Source organism: Pieris rapae, chromosome 13 (genome assembly GCF_905147795.1).
Source record: "Pieris rapae chromosome 13, ilPieRapa1.1, whole genome shotgun sequence".
Lineage (NCBI taxonomy): Eukaryota > Metazoa > Arthropoda > Insecta > Lepidoptera > Pieridae > Pieris > Pieris rapae.
The window spans coordinates 1,711,845-1,729,923 of record NC_059521.1 but is presented as its reverse complement, the minus strand read 5'-3'; the positions used below and the strand labels follow the sequence as shown (position 1 = coordinate 1,729,923).

Genomic DNA, 18,079 nt, shown 5'->3' with positions numbered 1-18,079 from the left:
TGGGAACGCAACGAATTAATCAAAACGAACGAATTGTCCATCCAATATTCAAAATACATATAATTATACAAATTAGTAGTAACATATCATCTTTTATGTTTCCTTTTGATTTGCACAAATACGGATAAAGTTATCTGAGGTCAACCGCGAATATAATTCTCTCGAATGAGGTGGCCAAGTGCACAAGCTGAAGCGATTTGAAAATCCTTGTTTGTATAAAATTCATTTTTCTGTCGCTCAGACAATGCATGGAATTAAAATCAATCTTTAGTGATTTACTTGATTGACTTCATAACTTCTAAGAATAGATCCCTCTTCCTAAGAATAGATGAATCAGTAAAAACAATAATATATTAATAATCGCGATTCTTTTTACTGTAACCTTACCTTGAAGATTCGCTAGACCAGTTTGATTGGTGTTCAGTAACAAAATGTCATTGATACATATAGCTAGTGTGTTTTTATTTATACAAATATTTTCATTTGTTTATGCACAAAATGTGTTACCGGAAGTGACAATACAGGTACTCAAACCTAAGGGTATAAAAGTGTTTTTACCGGGTAAGTTTATTTCAAATATCGAATTGTTAACAAACAGTCATTTGGTCTAGTTGATTTGGATACCAACGGTATAGAATTCATAATACGATATTTATTATTAGAAGAGTTAAACAACCTCGTTAATCAGTTTACTAGTAGTTTTTCATCTACTATCTATTTTATCAAGAGGAATACTAGTCGACTTATTCGAAAAATTCTTTCACCACTGGAATCGTACATTTAAGATTAAGACTATAGAATATATTATTATAAAACAAGTGTTCAGCTAGCCGGGACAGACTGCTGGTTTATAATACTTTTATGAGTAAAATTATTACGTTTACTTCACTTTTACACTTCTCTATGCCACTCTTAGCCCACGAGCTAGCAAAAAGAGATCGCTTTTAGTGCCCTTACACTTATGTGTGTAGTTGTTTAGAGATAAAAATCTAATTGTCTGGGTTCGATAACCTGAGAGTTGAATATCGCACGAATAACCTTGCCGCCCTTGCTCTTTTTTATTTCTTCAACACTTTTGTATTGTAATTGACATTTCATATAAAAAAATTTAGCTCAGAATAATGTAATTTTAATAACGTTCTACCAACTTAAGTATCAAGAATGACGATTCAATTTATTTCGTTTATTTGGTCCAAAAACCTTGGCAACGTATAAAGCAAAACCATATACGAATTATCGTGATACATTTGTTTTTTCTCATTTCTATGTGTCCTTTTTTTATTGTCCCTTTCATTGTTTACAAATGTTTAAATTGCTTTGTTCAATCTATTAGTTCTGTCTAAGTAATTCTATGTCATATTATGTAGATTTGCATTTTTTTATTTTACCTTATCTAAGGTTTTGTTTTTCTTACAGTAGATGCCTGGCAGAGATCGCTCGATCGCTATATGTATCACTGCAACGATTTATTAATAAATAAATAGATTCGTGTTTATTTTTTCACCAAACTTAAAAATTTACAGATACGGATAATTTACCGATAACATCATTTCTATTCGACGGCCTTCTTTACAAGGAGAATGCAACAATTTCGCCAAGCAACATTGACCGTTCCATATGGGGGTTTGGGGCAAAAGTAAAGACAGGAGGTTGGTTGTTCCAAGATCCATTAGTGGAGATAAAAGTAAACCAAAGGATTTCTTACCACATATTTGTCTCGACGGGGCATGGGGATGTGGGGCAACCGAATAGTGATGGTATTGCAAACTTAACTTTACCGGGATATACTAATACCAATCGGTTATATATTGTCAATTGTAAGTAAACAATTTAAGTATTTTTAATAGTTAAATCATACAATTAATATATCGTAATTAGTTATATGAGTCCAATATAGTATATTATAAATATTAGTAAACATATAACATAAATTAAACAGCTACTAAATACCTAATACATTACATATATGTCGGAGCAATGGCGCTGGTAATAATGCAAATAAAATAAAAACTTGAGTCATTTAGACATACAGACTATCAAAAGTCTGTTAATATGTAGATCTATTAATTAGCAAACGGTTTTGGACTTATTTGACTTTGATTTCATTAAAATATAATTACAATGCATTGCACTGATAGGTGAGATTTTAAACAGTAAGAAAAGATTATGTGCCTATATTATACTTTTCTATGGTAAAACATTGCTATTGCTCTAATATTCCGTCGACTGTTTATTAGTATTTTTTACGTGAAACACAAGCAGGAGTTCCATCTAATGTTAAGTAATCTACCAACTACTGAATTCGGGTGTTAAAACGCATTACATTTTGACATAAGGGAGTCATAGTTTGCGGAAGTCTCGTTTCTGAATCTTATCGACACAGCACCTTACTTTTGCTGTCTATGGGCTGCGACGACTGCCCTTTTTGGGCGTCCCACAGGCTCGTTTGCCCCCCCTATAATATAAAAAAACTAAGAGTCACGACTGCATAATTACTGTACGATAAAAATGTATGACGAGATTTTTTCTATATGCTCAATCTTAACCAATTTTATTAATTATGCTTTCTTTTATAACCAAATGTTGATCCTATTCAAATACCAACTGGCTTCGTGACTTCTTCATATTGAAGTTCACAGTCTTCTTATTCATTCATAGCTCTGGTAGACCCATCAGCACCCAGCCCGGATTGTCGAGAAACAGTGACGAAAGTTCGCGGGAAACGCGTGTGCGCTGGTGAAACTATATTCGAGGACAATTTTGACACTTTCCGTGAAGACTTATGGCAGATTGCTCATTACATTCCTATCGACCATCCAGTAAGTATATAAGCCATTATTCTAGTCTTCTTCAAAGGCCACTTTAATACTAAATGTCATCTGTGAACAACTTGAACTGCTGGATGTCTTTCGCTAGTTTAAACCGCTCCTTGGTAGACGTGATGCTGGTCTACTCCGTTACGATCCGCATCTACGACTTCTTATTACCAGCCTGTCTCTTGCCTTTAGTTTTGCTTTCTTCTAGTGGAAAGTCTCACAGAGTCTCGGGTGGAGCCGCTATTGAAATAGCCTAAAAAAGTAATAACATGAAATATACTAAATAAACTTTGATCTCAAAGAAATATAAATGTTATATGGTACCAAATAAAATCATGGGGCCGAGGAATATTTTTAAGAAGCTTGTATGCATTGGTTGCGCCGAATTAGCATTTATATTAATGTTTTTTTTTATAGAACAGGGGGCAAACGGGCAAGAGGCCCACCTGATGTTAAGTGATACCGCCGCCCATGGACACTCTCAATGCCAGAGGGCTCGCGAGTGCGTTGCCGGCCTTTTAAGAATTGGTACGCTCTTTTGGCACTAGTTCCGGAACGGGCTGCCGCTCTTTTTTTCTAAAATGTAGATGGCGCGCGCGATTCATCTACATACAAGAAAAAAGGAGCAGGCGGTAGTTGTAATTTTGTCGATCCGCAACATGGTTTTGCGTTCGTATGACACACCCTTGCACTGCTTTAAAACTTATAACTTTTAAATTTGCTGTTTGTTATAAACAATTTTATACAGTGCTGTTTTACTTCTGTGAAGTGTTTAAACTAATTAGTTTAAAGAAGAAGGAATACAGCCACCTGGTTGAAGGTACTGTGCCGATTCCTTTCTTACTTCAATCCTTTTCTTTCCTCAATTATATCAAATATTGAGTAATCATAAATGAAATAAATACAGTCCACTATTATATGTTAATAAGCATTTATTAATTTAATAGGTATAAAGATACACTTAACAACCCGCGCCGCCATAAAATACTTTGTGTATTAAGAAAATTATTCACGAAACATATCGAATGTATCGGCTATGTAAGTACTGCTTAATTTCAGGAACACCCCTTCGTATCCTATCAGCGATTGCAGAGTAACCCAACAGTACTTGTCGAGAATGGTAATTTACGAATTTCGCCTAAACTACAACAGGACCTTTTCCAAAGGCAGGATAAATCCATTTTATCTGGAACTCTTGATCTTACCAGTGGGTAAGTCCTTTCTTAAGAACAAACAATATATAGGTATAAATATAAGTATGTTAAGTATAAGATAAATTATAAATAAAGTTTAGTCTAATAAAAATCAATTAATTTCAACGTAGCTGAGATTTTACTGTTTGATATTTAATTTTTTAGATATATTTAGATAGAGCTTTGTATGAAAATGACAGTTCAATTGTGCCAATATCCTATCATAAGATTTTAACTTACCAGTTTTTAAAATAATTAAAAAGCTTTTAGATATGTTTTAAACATAGACATTTATTATGTTTACTTTATTTGGTTTGTATTATCAAATATGAGTGTAAAGAGCGTAGAGATTGCATTCTATCCGTCACGATAAATGAATTGTCTTCGTAGGGTTTTGTTATAGGGATGCAGATAGATCGATCGACTGTCACGGTCTGATCTCAGATTTTTTCAATCTGAGATTAATTATTGGGTTCGGGTGTTAGAATACAAATTATTGTTTTCAGCTGCACAGAGCTACGCACATGTTCCATGTCGTCTATCGGCGTGGATATCGTTCCTCCGGTCGTAAGTGGTCGAGTAACAAGCGCAAGATTTGCTTTCACATACGGGACGATATACGTACGAGCGAAGCTCCCGCAAGGCGACTGGTTATATCCAGGTTCATGTTTCATTATAGACAGCGCATGTCAAATCGAAAAACTCCATTGTAATCATGAGACAAAAAATCCTATTCATATATTATTAAAATGTACTAGATAATAATCTTATGTAATCTTTCTCGCTTCCTCCTTTCCCATATTCAATATCCATTCCCAATAATCATTATACGCTATCGTCTGTTTTCGTTGCTTTTATTTATTTTTTATTTATTTATTTACACTTCGTTGCTAAAGAAATACAAATAACACAATATATATAATTTTTTGTATTTACGAAAATCGTCTTTTGTTAGTGAACATTTAGGTTTACGTTAGAAACGTATTTCTCAACATTGGTTCAGAAATACTTGAAGAAAAGACTCTCGACCCTTTTGGAGAGAGTCTTTGGGCCTTACCTAACTAACTAACTACAGGTGATACTTACCCCCAAGTATAGCCCATATAAAAAAACAAAATCCGAATTTGACTGGAACTATTTCAAATAATTTTTTTTTACATGTCTCTTAGTAAGACATCATGGAACATTACTATTTAGCCTAACTTATCTCTAATAAGTAATTTTAGTATCACCTAATTTACTAAAAGGGATTTTTAAGTTTTAACATGTATCCAATAACATTACTTACAGTCGCTGTTAAAGGGAAGACATTTTTGGGTTCTTTATGACACATATGACAAGCCTTTTTAGTGTATTTTTTATAAACAAAGCACGCAACACATTAAAAATCAACCCCTATACTTTTGATATTAATAATGTGTTTGTATTTTCAGAGATCTTGCTGGAACCACTTTCAAAGAAATATGGCAGTTTGAACTACGCATCAGGTGTGCTGAAAGTTGCCATGGCAAGAGGGAACACTGATGTGGACAACGAGCGATACAGTAATAATGTATAATTTTTATTTATCTTGTTATCACGTAAAAAAATCATAATAGTATATATTTATTAAGTTTATATTGTTTTCAAAAGCGCTGTGTCTGCAGATAACGGCTTACATAATTTATCTTACAGTTAACTAAAATTTAAACAAACTTATTTGGAAATTCGGTCTGACAATAAATGTTTAACAATTTCTATTTATAGCCCAAGATAAAACTTTAAAACTGGACTAATAATAGTGAATCTAATGTATTTACAAAATTCTTTATCTGTATAGTATTAGTTACCTATTCTGTCACAGATACCAAATTCATTTTAGTTTTCAATTTAGCTTTAATAATTATTATCTAGATAACAAACATACATATTATTATCTTTTTTTAAACCATATATTTTCTTTCCAATTTACAAATGTACAATATTTACAATATTATTGTCCAAAATAGTAGTACTTATATTTAAAAATGTATCAACAGAAAATTAAAACAAATTTAATAAGATTGGTCCCTGAGGCAGTGTACATTTAAAGCTGGCGTTCCTGTATTGCGATTCTTATTCATTGAGGAAAATACCAGTCTACTACAAAGGGAACAAAAAAAATATTATATTATACTAACAATGAAGTATTCAAGTGCAAGAATTTTTAATACAGTAGTTTTTGAGTTTATTGGTAACAAATATTAAAAAAATCCTCTTTATATATTAAGAAAAGGCTTTATTTAACGTAAGAATCATGTCCTATTTTTCTTCTAAATATATTTCAGTGGCTGATCGGAGGACCGATTCTCAATTCAAGATGTCGAAATGCACTTGAGTTTTATCATAAGAAGATTGAGGGTGACCAGTTTTGGGGTGATGAATTCCACGAATATTCGCTTACGTGGACTCCAGGTAATTTAATCATACAGCTTTTTACACTTTTGACTTTTTAACTACAAAATTACAGGTTTATACGTTAGGTTTAGGTCCGTACATCGTTTTTACCAGCCCCAGTAAGCGTCATGTGCAGTGCACAGAAGAAACGAATAATTGTCGTACAATGTTGAAAATGATATTCCTATTTTTATTCGTAAAGTAATTTTTCTATGAAACAATTAAATAATAATAAAACATGTTGAATCAAATTAAATTATGATTCTAAAAAGTAATAGAAGAAAATTCAATGATTAAACAAAGCAACAATAAAAATCAAGGGGTAATTAAATAATTTTCTCGAGCATAAAATTTCCTGATAATCCTATAATCATTACATATGTAATTTAGACGTTTGGTGTATTACTATTAAATTAAATTATTATATTATGTTAAACATGCTTTGGTTAGTTCTTTTACGAAGCTTATTAGGCAGTCTTAAATAGTTATTTACTTAACGAAAAAACTTTTGTTTCAGATGAAATAGTATTAAAAGTAGACGATGAGGAGTGGGGGCGCTATACACCTGGAGCCACTGGTCTGAGGTCCTGGCTTCCAAAATCATGCAGAGGAGACTGGTTCGAGCTACTCAATAATGGTGGTATCATGGCACCATTTGATGATCATGTTGGTTTTATAAACTGTTTTTTTTATTTTTTGAGTTTACGACATCATACATAATTCTAAGTCTACTGAATATTTTACAACATCTTAGACGTAAATTGTATGACAATAATGGTAAGCATAAGTTTTACAAAAAAAAAATAAAAAAAAAATATTTAAATATTTAAAAAATACAATTGAAACAAATATAAGATTTATTTAGTTAAACGAAATTAATTAAGTGTTTGTAATTTTCTGCTGAAGTAGGGGTGTAGGTGTAGTGTTAGGGGTACTTATATAGTTTGATTATTAATGACATATAATCTAATAATTTGATTATTAATAACCTTTTTTAGTTCTACATAACATTGGGAGTAGCTGTTGGTGGTATTGTGGAGTTCGCTGATGGTTTATCTACGGGAGATAAAATACCCAAGCCATGGAGGAACAGGGGTCGAAAAGCTGGATTCTCTTTCTGGCAAGATAAGGAGAACTGGTACCCAACCTGGAGCACACCAGACCTTCTAGTCGACTATGTAAAAGTTGTCGCTTTATGATTTAAAAATACGCATCAAGGATTAGGGTTTTCTTTTGTTTGTGTTTTAATTTAAACTGCCGAATACGTATATCGAAATTTTATTTTCATTTATAAATTTAAATTTGGTATGAAATACAATGGAGATCGGGTTAAATTAAGTATATTAATAAATTATCTTGTATTTGCCTGTGTTGCCTTATTAATTTCTAATACTTTGTAAAATTCTTGTAGAATGGAATTCGAAGAAAATTAAAAAACCAAACATCGATTTTGTTTTTTATTATATTTTGAAGGAAACATATACAGCTAAACTCTGTCAGTTATAAATAAATATTTCTTAGGTGATAATAAGTTTCTCCATATATTGTAAGATTTGTTGCTACAGTGGCAACGCAATCATTGTTTTGTCTCTGCGCTGCTATAACATTGATCGCTTCATCTGGTTTGATAAGTCTTATCCTTGTTGGGCCAGACAGAGGTCCATCTTCACGGCCGTCGTATGTCAGTATTCGTATTTCATATAATTTGTTATACTTAATATCATCTATTTTCACTTCTCTTGTTTCGGCATCAGGTATAACAACTATCCTAGGTTCGGTTTTTGGTAGTTTTTCTTGGTTAAATTCCTGTAAATTAGAATTATTATTTAATTCTTCTTTTTCGAACTGAGACCTTTTTATTATTAACTACAAAGGAATATTATTAATAAACGATTAATTATTAGTCAATTTATTCATAGAAATATGGTATGATTTATGATGTATGACGCAAGCTTTCCTAAATTCAAAAATGAGAAATAAATATAAAATACACATAAATGAAATATAACTAACCTCTAAAACGTTGTGATCTAATGTTAATCCAGGAATTTGGTCTCCATTTACTAACTTAAAGTATCCTTGTTGTTGGCTTTCAACAATCCAGATTTTTATCTGTGTAAAAACAAATTGAAAGATAATAACTGTACATAAAAGTCTCCCTAAATCAGACCATATATACCTATATATAAATTAGCATAATTAATAATTTTACAATCAACCACAGTAATTACTGATTTTATAATTAATAAAAGATCTATGCAAAAATATTTACTTACCAATGAAAACATGAAATAAATTTAAATATTTGTTGAAAATTAATATACTTATGTGTCGTGTGGTCATAAGCACACTCGTTTTTTTTTTTTTATTCGTTTGTATAATGAAAGCGTTTCATCGATCAAGGGCAAGTGGCAGGTTTATTGCAAAATTGAGGCATATTTTACTTAAAAACAAGTATTTACTGATAATGAAATGTGTGAATGTGGGCTGAATATTGGTGATTTAAATCATATCATTCTGTCCTGTCCTCGGTATAACCACTCCATGCTATTCGATCATCTTGATCCTTCTTCCAGTATCCCGTTACCTACATCTGTTCCTGTTATGCTTTCATCTTTAAATCCTAATGTATATAAAAAGCTATGTTTATTTCTTAATATAAATAATATAAAACTATAAGTATATGTATATTTTGTATACAAATAATTTTCTATATGATATATTTTAATTACTGTTCTTAGTTGTTACTTTCCATAATGTAGTTAGTAGTATATTGAATTAGAAATAGTTTTATAACCTGCTGATCCTATCCCTTATCCTATGTAATTTTTGTTCGATCTAAAATTCTTTTTCTTTATTGTTCTTTTCCCTTACCTTTGTCGGTGGCTATACGCTCAGCGTAATGCTATATTTAAAAAAAAAAAAAAAAAAAAGTATTTACTGAGCAATATAAAAGTCAGTGTTAAAGTAATGATAATAATACTCACTTTAAAACCATCTATAGAATCAGTGTTGCCTTTCCAAGTCCATTCTGTTAAACTGAACGCATCCACTTAATATTATGTAGTCTGTATCTGTCAATGTAGTTTGTTATAATAAATATATCGCCCCTGTCTGTTCCAAGATATTGAGCGGTTCGTACCATTGTCTAACTCAGCTGTTTTATTTATTTCTCTTTACTAAATTCCTACTCTAAAATAGTTTGTAACAGGTTATGGGCCCAGACGCCCGGATAGAAATAGGGAAGTAGGATTTATAAAGTGATAGGCATCACGTTGATGCAAATTGATTTCGTGATACGTCGCGACGTCATTAACTTTTCAGCTTACAATGGCGGACCCCCGTTTTGCTCAAATTGATCGTTTGGCGGGCCGTGATAATTATCCTACATGGAGTTTCGCGGTGAAAACCTTTTTAGAGCATGAAGATTTGTGGAAATGTGTCGAGACATCGGGCATGGCTTTTACTAAGACCGAAGATACGAAGGCAAGGTCAAAAATAGTCCTTCTAGTTGACCCTATGAACTATGTTCATATCCAGGATGCCACCACGGCTAAGGAGGTATGGGATAACCTGAGAAAGGCTTTTGATGACTCCGGCTTGTTGAGGAAGGTAGGTCTTCTGCGAGAACTAATTACAACAGATCTGGAAAGTTGTGGTAGTGTTGAGAACTATGTCAACAAAATCATCACATGTGCACACAAGCTTCGTAATATAAAATTCATTGTAGATGATGAGTGGCTCGGCACATTATTATAAGCCGGGTTACCAGAGTCATATAGTCCTATGATTATGGCTATGGAAAGCTCAGGTGTGTCCATCACTGCTGATTTAGTTAAAACAAAGATTTTACAGGATGTAAAGTCTCCGGACAACTCATCTGTTTTTTTTTCAAATTTCTACAAAGGCAAGGCAAAGAATAGTAAATGTTCAGGTTCTAAAGCAAATAGTAAAGGTCCCAGGTGCTTTAGGTGCAATAGGCATGGTCATTTAGCCAAATTTTGTGCCTCAAACAGCTCAAATCAAAAGAATAAGTCTGAAACTATTAATACTTCTTCTAGCTATGTTGCAGCGTTTCCAGCCTCACCAGGCCTAGAGAGTGGATGCTGGTACATTGATTCAGGAGCTGCAATGCACATGACAAACAAGAGAGATTGGCTTTATGACTACGGACCTGCTTTAGTAACAAACATTAAAGTTGCAGACAACAAAATATTAACAGTAAAAGGCTGTGGTAAAGTAAATATAGAAACATATGATGGTGAAAGTGAATTAAAAATTGGTACAATACAAGTAAAAAATGTTTTATATGTGCCAGATTTGGCTGTTAATCTTCTGTCAGTCCGCCAAATGACACAGAATAACTGTCAAGTAAAATTTAGTAAGAATACATGTAATGTTTATAAAGAGTCTAAATTAATTCTCACTGGATATATAAAGAACAATTTATATGTGGTTCATAATGAAACTTATGCTTTGATGTCATCTGTACATCTATGGCATCAAAGGATGGGTCATCTAAATTATAATGATCTTCAGAAACTTAATGAGTCTACAGATGGAGCAGATATAGAATCAAGTAGAGAGGAGCATGTGGTATGTAATACTTGCTTAAAAGGTAAGCAAACAAGGCAACCATTCAAACATGCTGGCACAAGGGCTTCCGCCCTCCTGGAGTTGGTGCATTCAGATGTATGTGGGCCAATGGAGGAAAAGTCTCTCGGTGGTGCCAGATATTATGTCACTTTTGTCGACGATTGGTCTAGAAAGGTATTTGTTTACTTTATCAGCTCTAAATCACAAGTACTCGAAAAGTTTAAAGATTTTAAGCTACTAGTAGAGAATCAATTAAATGCTAAAATTAAAACACTAAGATCTGACAATGGAAAGGAGTATGTCAATGAAGCATTTGATAAGGTTTGTAGGGATTCTGGTATCAAACGTCAACTCACTATACCCTATACCCCCGAACAGAACGGCATGAGTGAGAGGATGAACCGAACTTTAACAGAACGTGCTAAATGTATGCTTATTAATTCTGGCCTACCTAAGAAGTTTTGGGCTGAGGCAGTAGCCACCGCTGCATATGTTATCAATCGCTCACCAACAAAGTCTTTACAATATAAAACTCCTGAGGAATTATGGTCCGGCATTAAACCTAATATCAGTAACATTAAAGTGTTTGGTTGCAGAGCTATGATGCATGTGCCAAAGGAGAAGAGGTTAAAATGGGACTGTAAGTCAAAAGAGCTTATATTTGTAGGTTATTGTTTAGAGTCCAAGGGTTATAGATTGTTTGACAAAACTGAAGGAAAAGTAATGAGAAGCAGAGATGTAATCTTCCTAGAAGAAAGTGTAAATAAAGATTTTGCTTTTCTACCACTTACTGAATCGCAAGTAGTTATAAATGAAGATAATTTAGATGATACTACTGACATGACTTTAAAGGAAATTGATAGTGCAGTCTGTGCAAGTGATGATGATTATGTCCCGGAGCATTCTATATCCAGGAGTGAATCACCTATAAACACAATTAATTTAAGGCCTAGAAAACACAGAGCTATGCCTACCTTCCTCTGTCAGAATGAAATTGAGAAATCTATTGAGCCAGATCCTGAAACATTGGAGCAAGCCTTGCAATGTGAAAACTCACAAAAATGGATAAGTGCCATGGATGATGAATACAATTCATTATTGAAAAATAGTTTGTAACTTATTATACATCTCACAAGGAACAAGGCCAGATATATGCTATGCAGTGCATACATTATGTCGATATAATAGTTCTCATACAGAAGAGCATTGGAATGCTGTTAAGAGGTTATTTCGATACTTACAAGGTACAAAGTATCTACAGCTTGTATACAAAAGTAATGTTGATGAAGAAATCACTGGATACTCAGACTCTGATTGGGCTTCCTGTACTGAAGACAGAAAATCATGTACTGGATACATTTTTAATTTCCAGGGTGCAGCGATATCTTGGAATTCAAAAAGGCAGCAAACTGTTGCTACTCAAGAAGCTATGTGGCTGAGACAGTTGCACTGTGAACTGTGGCCTTCTTTAAAGGTTACACCTATTACTTAGTACTGTGATAATCAAAGTGCTATTAAACTTACAGGTACTTACAGTTATCATGCTAGGAGTAAACACATTGATGTTCGTCACCACTATCTGAGGAACAAAGTTGAATGTGGTGATGTCAAGATTGAATATGTGGGCACTGATTCGATGGTTGCTGACTGCCTCACCAAAGCCCTACCGAAGCCCAAACACCAGCACTTCCTCATCGCTATGGGTTTGCGTTCAAGGGAGGATGTTAAACTGAACGCATCCACTTAATATTATGTAGTCTGTATCTGTCAATGTAGTTTGTTATAATAAATATATCGCCCCTGTCTGTTCCAAGATATTGAGCGGTTCGTACCATTGTCTAACTCAGCTGTTTTATTTATTTCTCTTTACTAAATTCCTACTCTAAAATAGTTTGTAACACATTCAACAAGCAATCCGTCCGACAGCGTTATTACACTTTCAATATTTGGTATATCTTTTTCTATAACAAACCCAGCACAAATTATAAATACAAGAACACGTTTCATGTTGCCTTGTTCATATCAACACGATAAATGTCATTGGATATTCCGTGACCGCAACTATTGTGCGAACGAAGTCAGTAAGATAATGGTGGAGTGATCCAGATGTATGTTTTTTGTTCCTTACAAGTACAATGTACATATTTTTTAATATCCTTATTTAATGTATTTATAGTTCGAATTGAACTAAGGATTCTACACTAGACCTAACAAGGTTGAGGTGCCACTATTTCTTTTTCTTAGCTTATTATTGTAAAGTTTCGATCGTTTGCTTCATGTTAGCCATTTTCCTGTAGTGTTAATATTATCTATGTTACACATATTGAGGGTGATTCATTTATTTCATAATTAAAAATAAACAAATATTAATTTACAAATTAACAGTTTCAATGTAATAATATTGTACACCATTTTCAGGTGTTGTTTCACTAATACTTGAGATTGCACAGTTATTCGGGGATGTCTTCTGAGCTAGCACTGTATAACCTTCTCCATTTACGATTTTCACTCTAATGGGCTCCGACATTGGTCCATCAAGATTCTTCCTGTATGCGAGAACACGTACCTCATACAGTGTATTGTATTTTATTCCATCTGTTATTTTGATGCTTAAGTCATTTATTATATCGATGTTGGGAGTGGTAAATTCTCGTGGCGTATGTTTCGGAACTTCAATACTATAAGGCTGAAATTAAAATATATTATCACTTATCGCTTTTACTACACACCCCTTCTTCACACAATACTATCTACGTAACTGAATCGTATTATATTATTATATTTTATTACATGTTTCTTGGTATAATCGTAATGGCATAGGCTGTAAGGATAATGTGTAATAATTCTGTAATAAATAAATAAATAAAAATATATGGTAATCATATAACTTCAGACTATAACACAGATTACCACTGAATAAATAGATTTAATAGATTATTCTTTAACTAAAAATTTTTAAAAAATAATATATAATTTATTAGATTGAATAGCTTTGTTATTTCACTTTTATATTGTATATATAATGTTCAACGCCACTTACAATTTATTATATTATTATTTTATGTATAGGTAGGTAATAATTTATTGTAATATGTGTTCTATTTTTCGCTTATGTGTATAATGTAATTGTTTAGAAATTGTATAATAAGTAAATAATATAAATAACACTATTAATTATTAATTCCATAAGTGTTTGAAATTTAAATACCTCAACAGATCTTTCATCCGAAATTATAGCAAGTTGTTCTCCATTTAATAAGGTATAGGAACCGTGTAAGCTTTCATCGATTTGCCATACTCTTATCTAAAAATATAAACTGTTATTCATTATTGTATATGTTCCTTAGAGACATCGTTAAATGGTTATTACTCATTATTAGTATTAATAAATTACCTCCTTATTCTTAAACGTACAAACTCAAATCGCTATTAATGTCTTGTCCTTATCACTCAAAATTAAACGAATAAGATAACATATAATATATTCTCACATGAATAATAAAAAAATCCTTGATTGTTTATTTATAGAAGTCGACTTTGTGATCTAAAGACTCAAGTCAAAAAATTATCGTTCACATAGTTGATTGTAAAATTATGAACGTCATAAAGTATCTTGTTTAAAAATACTGAAATAAACTAGACAAAATGAATAACACATACCTTATATCCAATTATTGGATTTGCTTGAAAATTGTCTACAACTCTCCACTGAACAAACAACCCTTCTGGTTCGTATAGCGACACCCTCACGTGAGTGGGCTTGTCTATGGCCTGTGATAAGGCAACTTCGAGAATAAATAATAAATATATATTCATAGTAGACGTTTATCGTGCACCAGAGACCGCTAATAATGAGGATTTCGCTTTAGTAAACTGCGTTAAGCAAGATTTAATGCGTAATGACGTCTGTGACTTTATATATGTATATTTATCATTTCGATTAGTGAATTCCGTAGCAATGATATAAATTTTTGAATTTAGAACAAGCTAGCTATTTAGCTAGAACAATTATTATTTAACGTTGCTCAAACTATATACGTACAAATAGACTGATAGTTCTATATATATATATTTTATTTTTATTTTTTTTTATTGGATTGTGAATAATTTAATCTATCAATCAATTCGTTTATTCAGTTTATATGCGCCTTAGGACATGCTTATGAATACAAAATTCGCGAAAGAGCAAGACTATGCCATCCGTCATTCGTCAATCATCATCATCAAAACTACCATTACCTTGTTCTGAGAAGAACGGGCAAGAAACGCAGCATGCAGCAGGCAAATGCATCATGCCCAATGGAGCAAGGGACAGGAAAGTTAGTAGATTTTGTATAATATATATAATAAATAATAAAAAAATCTAAAACATAATCTAATTTTCTTGTTTGTACTCCGCAAATAAAAGTCATATTTGTTATTAAAAATATATTTTATTTGGTGCAAGATAAAAAATACAGTTGCAGACGAAATGAGAGCCGAAAATACAAATCATTAGCTGGATGGTAGAAAGAAATAAAAAAAAAATTAAATCAACGAATAATGATTTTCGATCATTTATTTACAAATAAGAATTATGTATAACAGGCTCCCCATCGCTCGAGTTCGTAATGATTGAAACGCCACATGAATCGATACTTCTAATACCCATTACGTTATAAATCGGCCGTGGTTTTACCACCTTTGGTGACATGGTATAATCTGTCTTCGATTTTACGATTTTCACCCGAATGGGATCTGTCATTGGTCCTTCAGCTGTTGCATTGAAAGTATTGACTCTTATTTCATACAAATTGTCTATAGTCATAAATATTCTTGCCATATTATGATACCCGTTGGGATTCGTTATTACACTAACACTTTTCCTGGATATGTGTTCTATGCTGAACGGCTGAAAAAGGCATTTTAATTACTTAAACAAGTAAGAAACAATAAATTTAGGATTCGACCATCAAATTTCCGAAAGACGCCTTGTGATTACCAATAAGGCGGTAGTCCACTCTAAGACTATACACATACGAATTAAACTTATGAAAGAAAAGACAAAAAATGCTATCTATATATAATCTATACTATGTGTCTCTCCTCCGCAAAAACCACTTAACTGATTTTTAATGAAACTTCGATGGTTCTTCTTAATTGGTTCTACATTTATCTCTATTAGAATCCAACAGTAAATACTGACTTTCTCCTTCTTTTTAAAGTCTGCACAAATAAAACATACATCCCATCCTGAAGTGAATACCATATTTGACTTGAAACTAATGACTTCAGAGATAAAAATATAATTAGATTTTAATAAAATACTTTAAATCCTAACTGATTAACAAAAAGCAAAAAAAAATTATTCTTATAGGTAAACAAGTACATTTATGAACGTCAGAAAATAAGTAAAATGAATTGCAATTTATATTTACTATCAGTTCCCAGGTCAAGGGCGTAGAGCGAGCAAGAACTGGCAAGAATATTTCCGCCACTCTTTCTAATCGCTAAGTTTTGAATCATACAAATTGATAAGCTGGAGCGAATCAATCCCAAGGATTTGGATCATTTAAATAATCGTCAAATTTATAAAAAGCTTTATTGATTTATTTACGTTTGACGAGAGCTTTGAATTTATTAAGCGATAATTGTACTTCTATATCCTCTACCTACCTCTTGAGCAACATCATTCCTCTGTAAACCTGGGTATTGATCACCATTCAGTAATTTAAAATTTCTTGTCGTCTCTTCTTCTATCGACCATATCTTCACCTAAATTAGAAGTAATCATAACAATTAAATATCCAGCATTTACTGGTCCGTCACAACCTGTTTATTAAAGCAATATGATGAACTGGACAGTGTTCCACAATATAAATATAGCAGTTCAAAAATATGGTAAAGGAGTATTTATATAACAAATGGCTCACCTAATGTTAAGTGTTACCGCCGCCTATGGACAGTCACACTGCCAGAAGATACACATATGAGTTGCCGGCCTTTTGACCAAGACGAATTGGTTCAGTAATAATTCAGTGGGCAGCTAGCTGGTTTCATCTTGTGCGCGCTGCAGAAACTGTCTTTAGAAACTCTTAGTTGTGTAACGCCGGATGTCGAGGTAGTACGGTGTTATTTTGTATTCTGCTTTGTCGTCCGATGTAATCATTAGCAACTCAGTAGTAATCCGTACACCTCATCTGAACACTCTCCATGGTAAATCCGGTAGAAGATGCAGAGAGACCCTACATCTCTACTCAACGCCAAGGGATCAAGCCGCTCAGAAAGTGACAGGTCCAGTCATGCAGAAGGAGCTGGTACTGGGGGGCGGGGAGCTCCCACCCAAAGTTGAAAACAGTTCTCCATGTGGTTCGGAATTTGCGTTTTATATGGTGTTTTGAAAATTCTGGGTATCGATAAAATTTGTAACAATTGTAAAATTATTATAAAATCATTGGAAGTGACTTAATGGAACTTTTAAATATTATAAAAAATATCCAAATTCTCACCTTGTAGCCATTTATCAAAGACAAGGATTTGTATGGCACAATATTCCATTCAGCATACACGCCAATAGGTTCCATAAACGACAATTTTAGACCATTTATTCTCGGCAACTCACAATTCACATTCACAAGGAAAATGTATAATAAAATCAAGTTAACGAATGCCATCTTAGTGTTATAGTGAGAATTGATAACGTGAGAGAATCATAAAACATCATTATTATACGACCAAATAATATTCACATTGATATTTAACTATTTTTTATCATAACAAGTTTTGCAAAAAGGCGTTGTATGCAAAACTAACAATTTATATAATAAAAATACGGTAAATCTTTTCTCGGATATATTTTAAAATTTTAAAGATGTTAGATGTCAGCTTGCTTTGAGTCATTCATAAATTATGTTATATTAAACTAATTATTGGTAATATTTCTGATAAAACCCTCAAAACCGTATAAATTTTCGAAGTTAGGGTTAATATAAAAGTATTAATAATTTAAAATATACGTAGGAACTGGTAAATAATTGATGTTTAATAAATTTAGAATTAATTCTGAATATTTTTAACATA

At 32.5% G+C, this 18,079-nt stretch overlaps 3 protein-coding genes and 1 long non-coding RNA gene across 5 annotated transcripts; 1 reads left to right on the top strand and 3 right to left on the bottom strand.

The window, feature by feature from the left end:
* The first annotated feature begins 396 nt into the window (after nucleotides 1-396).
* Nucleotides 397-7,793, top strand: LOC110992296 (beta-1,3-glucan-binding protein). Of its 2 annotated transcripts, none has more exons than XM_045630828.1 (9): nucleotides 397-561; nucleotides 1,524-1,817; nucleotides 2,659-2,819; nucleotides 3,876-4,027; nucleotides 4,516-4,670; nucleotides 5,443-5,561; nucleotides 6,316-6,442; nucleotides 6,942-7,090; nucleotides 7,445-7,793. In XM_045630828.1, the coding sequence occupies exons 1-9, from the start codon at nucleotides 432-434 to the stop codon at nucleotides 7,592-7,594; spliced, it is 1,437 nt and encodes a 478-aa protein (XP_045486784.1). In that variant the 5' UTR covers nucleotides 397-431; the 3' UTR covers nucleotides 7,595-7,793. The 2 variants fall into 2 exon arrangements, with proteins under 2 accessions (XP_045486784.1, XP_022113748.2); XM_022258056.2 differs by having other exon boundaries at nucleotides 402-561; nucleotides 7,423-7,793.
* A 75-nt stretch (nucleotides 7,794-7,868) lies between these two features.
* Nucleotides 7,869-9,456, bottom strand: LOC123689645. Its single transcript, XR_006750570.1, has 3 exons — nucleotides 9,412-9,456; nucleotides 8,438-8,536; nucleotides 7,869-8,230 (listed from the first exon to the last, which is right to left on the bottom strand). It is a non-coding gene; the product is annotated as an uncharacterized LOC123689645 (long non-coding RNA).
* A 3,470-nt stretch (nucleotides 9,457-12,926) lies between these two features.
* Nucleotides 12,927-14,919, bottom strand: LOC110992344. The gene is made up of 3 exons (XM_022258112.2): nucleotides 14,681-14,919; nucleotides 14,229-14,324; nucleotides 12,927-13,706 (listed from the first exon to the last, which is right to left on the bottom strand). Exons 1-3 carry the CDS (start codon nucleotides 14,834-14,836, stop codon nucleotides 13,392-13,394), a joined length of 567 nt encoding a protein of 188 aa, XP_022113804.2. The 5' UTR covers nucleotides 14,837-14,919; the 3' UTR covers nucleotides 12,927-13,391.
* A 633-nt stretch (nucleotides 14,920-15,552) lies between these two features.
* LOC110992325 lies at nucleotides 15,553-17,713 on the bottom strand. Its single transcript, XM_022258087.2, has 3 exons — nucleotides 17,509-17,713; nucleotides 16,676-16,774; nucleotides 15,553-15,911 (listed from the first exon to the last, which is right to left on the bottom strand). Exons 1-3 carry the CDS (start codon nucleotides 17,671-17,673, stop codon nucleotides 15,582-15,584), a joined length of 594 nt encoding a protein of 197 aa, XP_022113779.2. The 5' UTR covers nucleotides 17,674-17,713; the 3' UTR covers nucleotides 15,553-15,581.
* Between the last annotated feature and the right edge of the window lie 366 nt (nucleotides 17,714-18,079).

Bases quoted from the DNA above. Each gene is read 5' to 3' on its own strand.
- LOC110992296 (XM_022258056.2), top strand. From the start codon at position 432: ATGTCATTGATACATATAGCTAGTGTGTTTTTATTTATACAAATATTT. The intron at 4,028-4,515 runs GTAAGTCCTTTC...TATTGTTTTCAG, and splicing joins ACTCTTGATCTTACCAGTGG to CTGCACAGAGCTACGCACAT. The intron at 4,671-5,442 runs GTTCATGTTTCA...TTGTATTTTCAG, and splicing joins AGGCGACTGGTTATATCCAG to AGATCTTGCTGGAACCACTT.
- LOC110992344 (XM_022258112.2), bottom strand. From the start codon at position 14,836: ATGAATATATATTTATTATTTATTCTCGAAGTTGCCTTATCACAGGCC. The intron at 14,325-14,680 runs GTATGTGTTATT...TTATATTTTTAG, and splicing joins ATCCAATAATTGGATATAAG to ATAAGAGTATGGCAAATCGA. The intron at 13,707-14,228 runs GTATTTAAATTT...TTTTAATTTCAG, and splicing joins CGGATGAAAGATCTGTTGAG to CCTTATAGTATTGAAGTTCC.
- LOC110992325 (XM_022258087.2), bottom strand. From the start codon at position 17,673: ATGGCATTCGTTAACTTGATTTTATTATACATTTTCCTTGTGAATGTG. The intron at 16,775-17,508 runs GTGAGAATTTGG...CTTCTAATTTAG, and splicing joins CTTTGATAAATGGCTACAAG to GTGAAGATATGGTCGATAGA. The intron at 15,912-16,675 runs GTAGGTAGAGGA...TGCCTTTTTCAG, and splicing joins GGAATGATGTTGCTCAAGAG to CCGTTCAGCATAGAACACAT.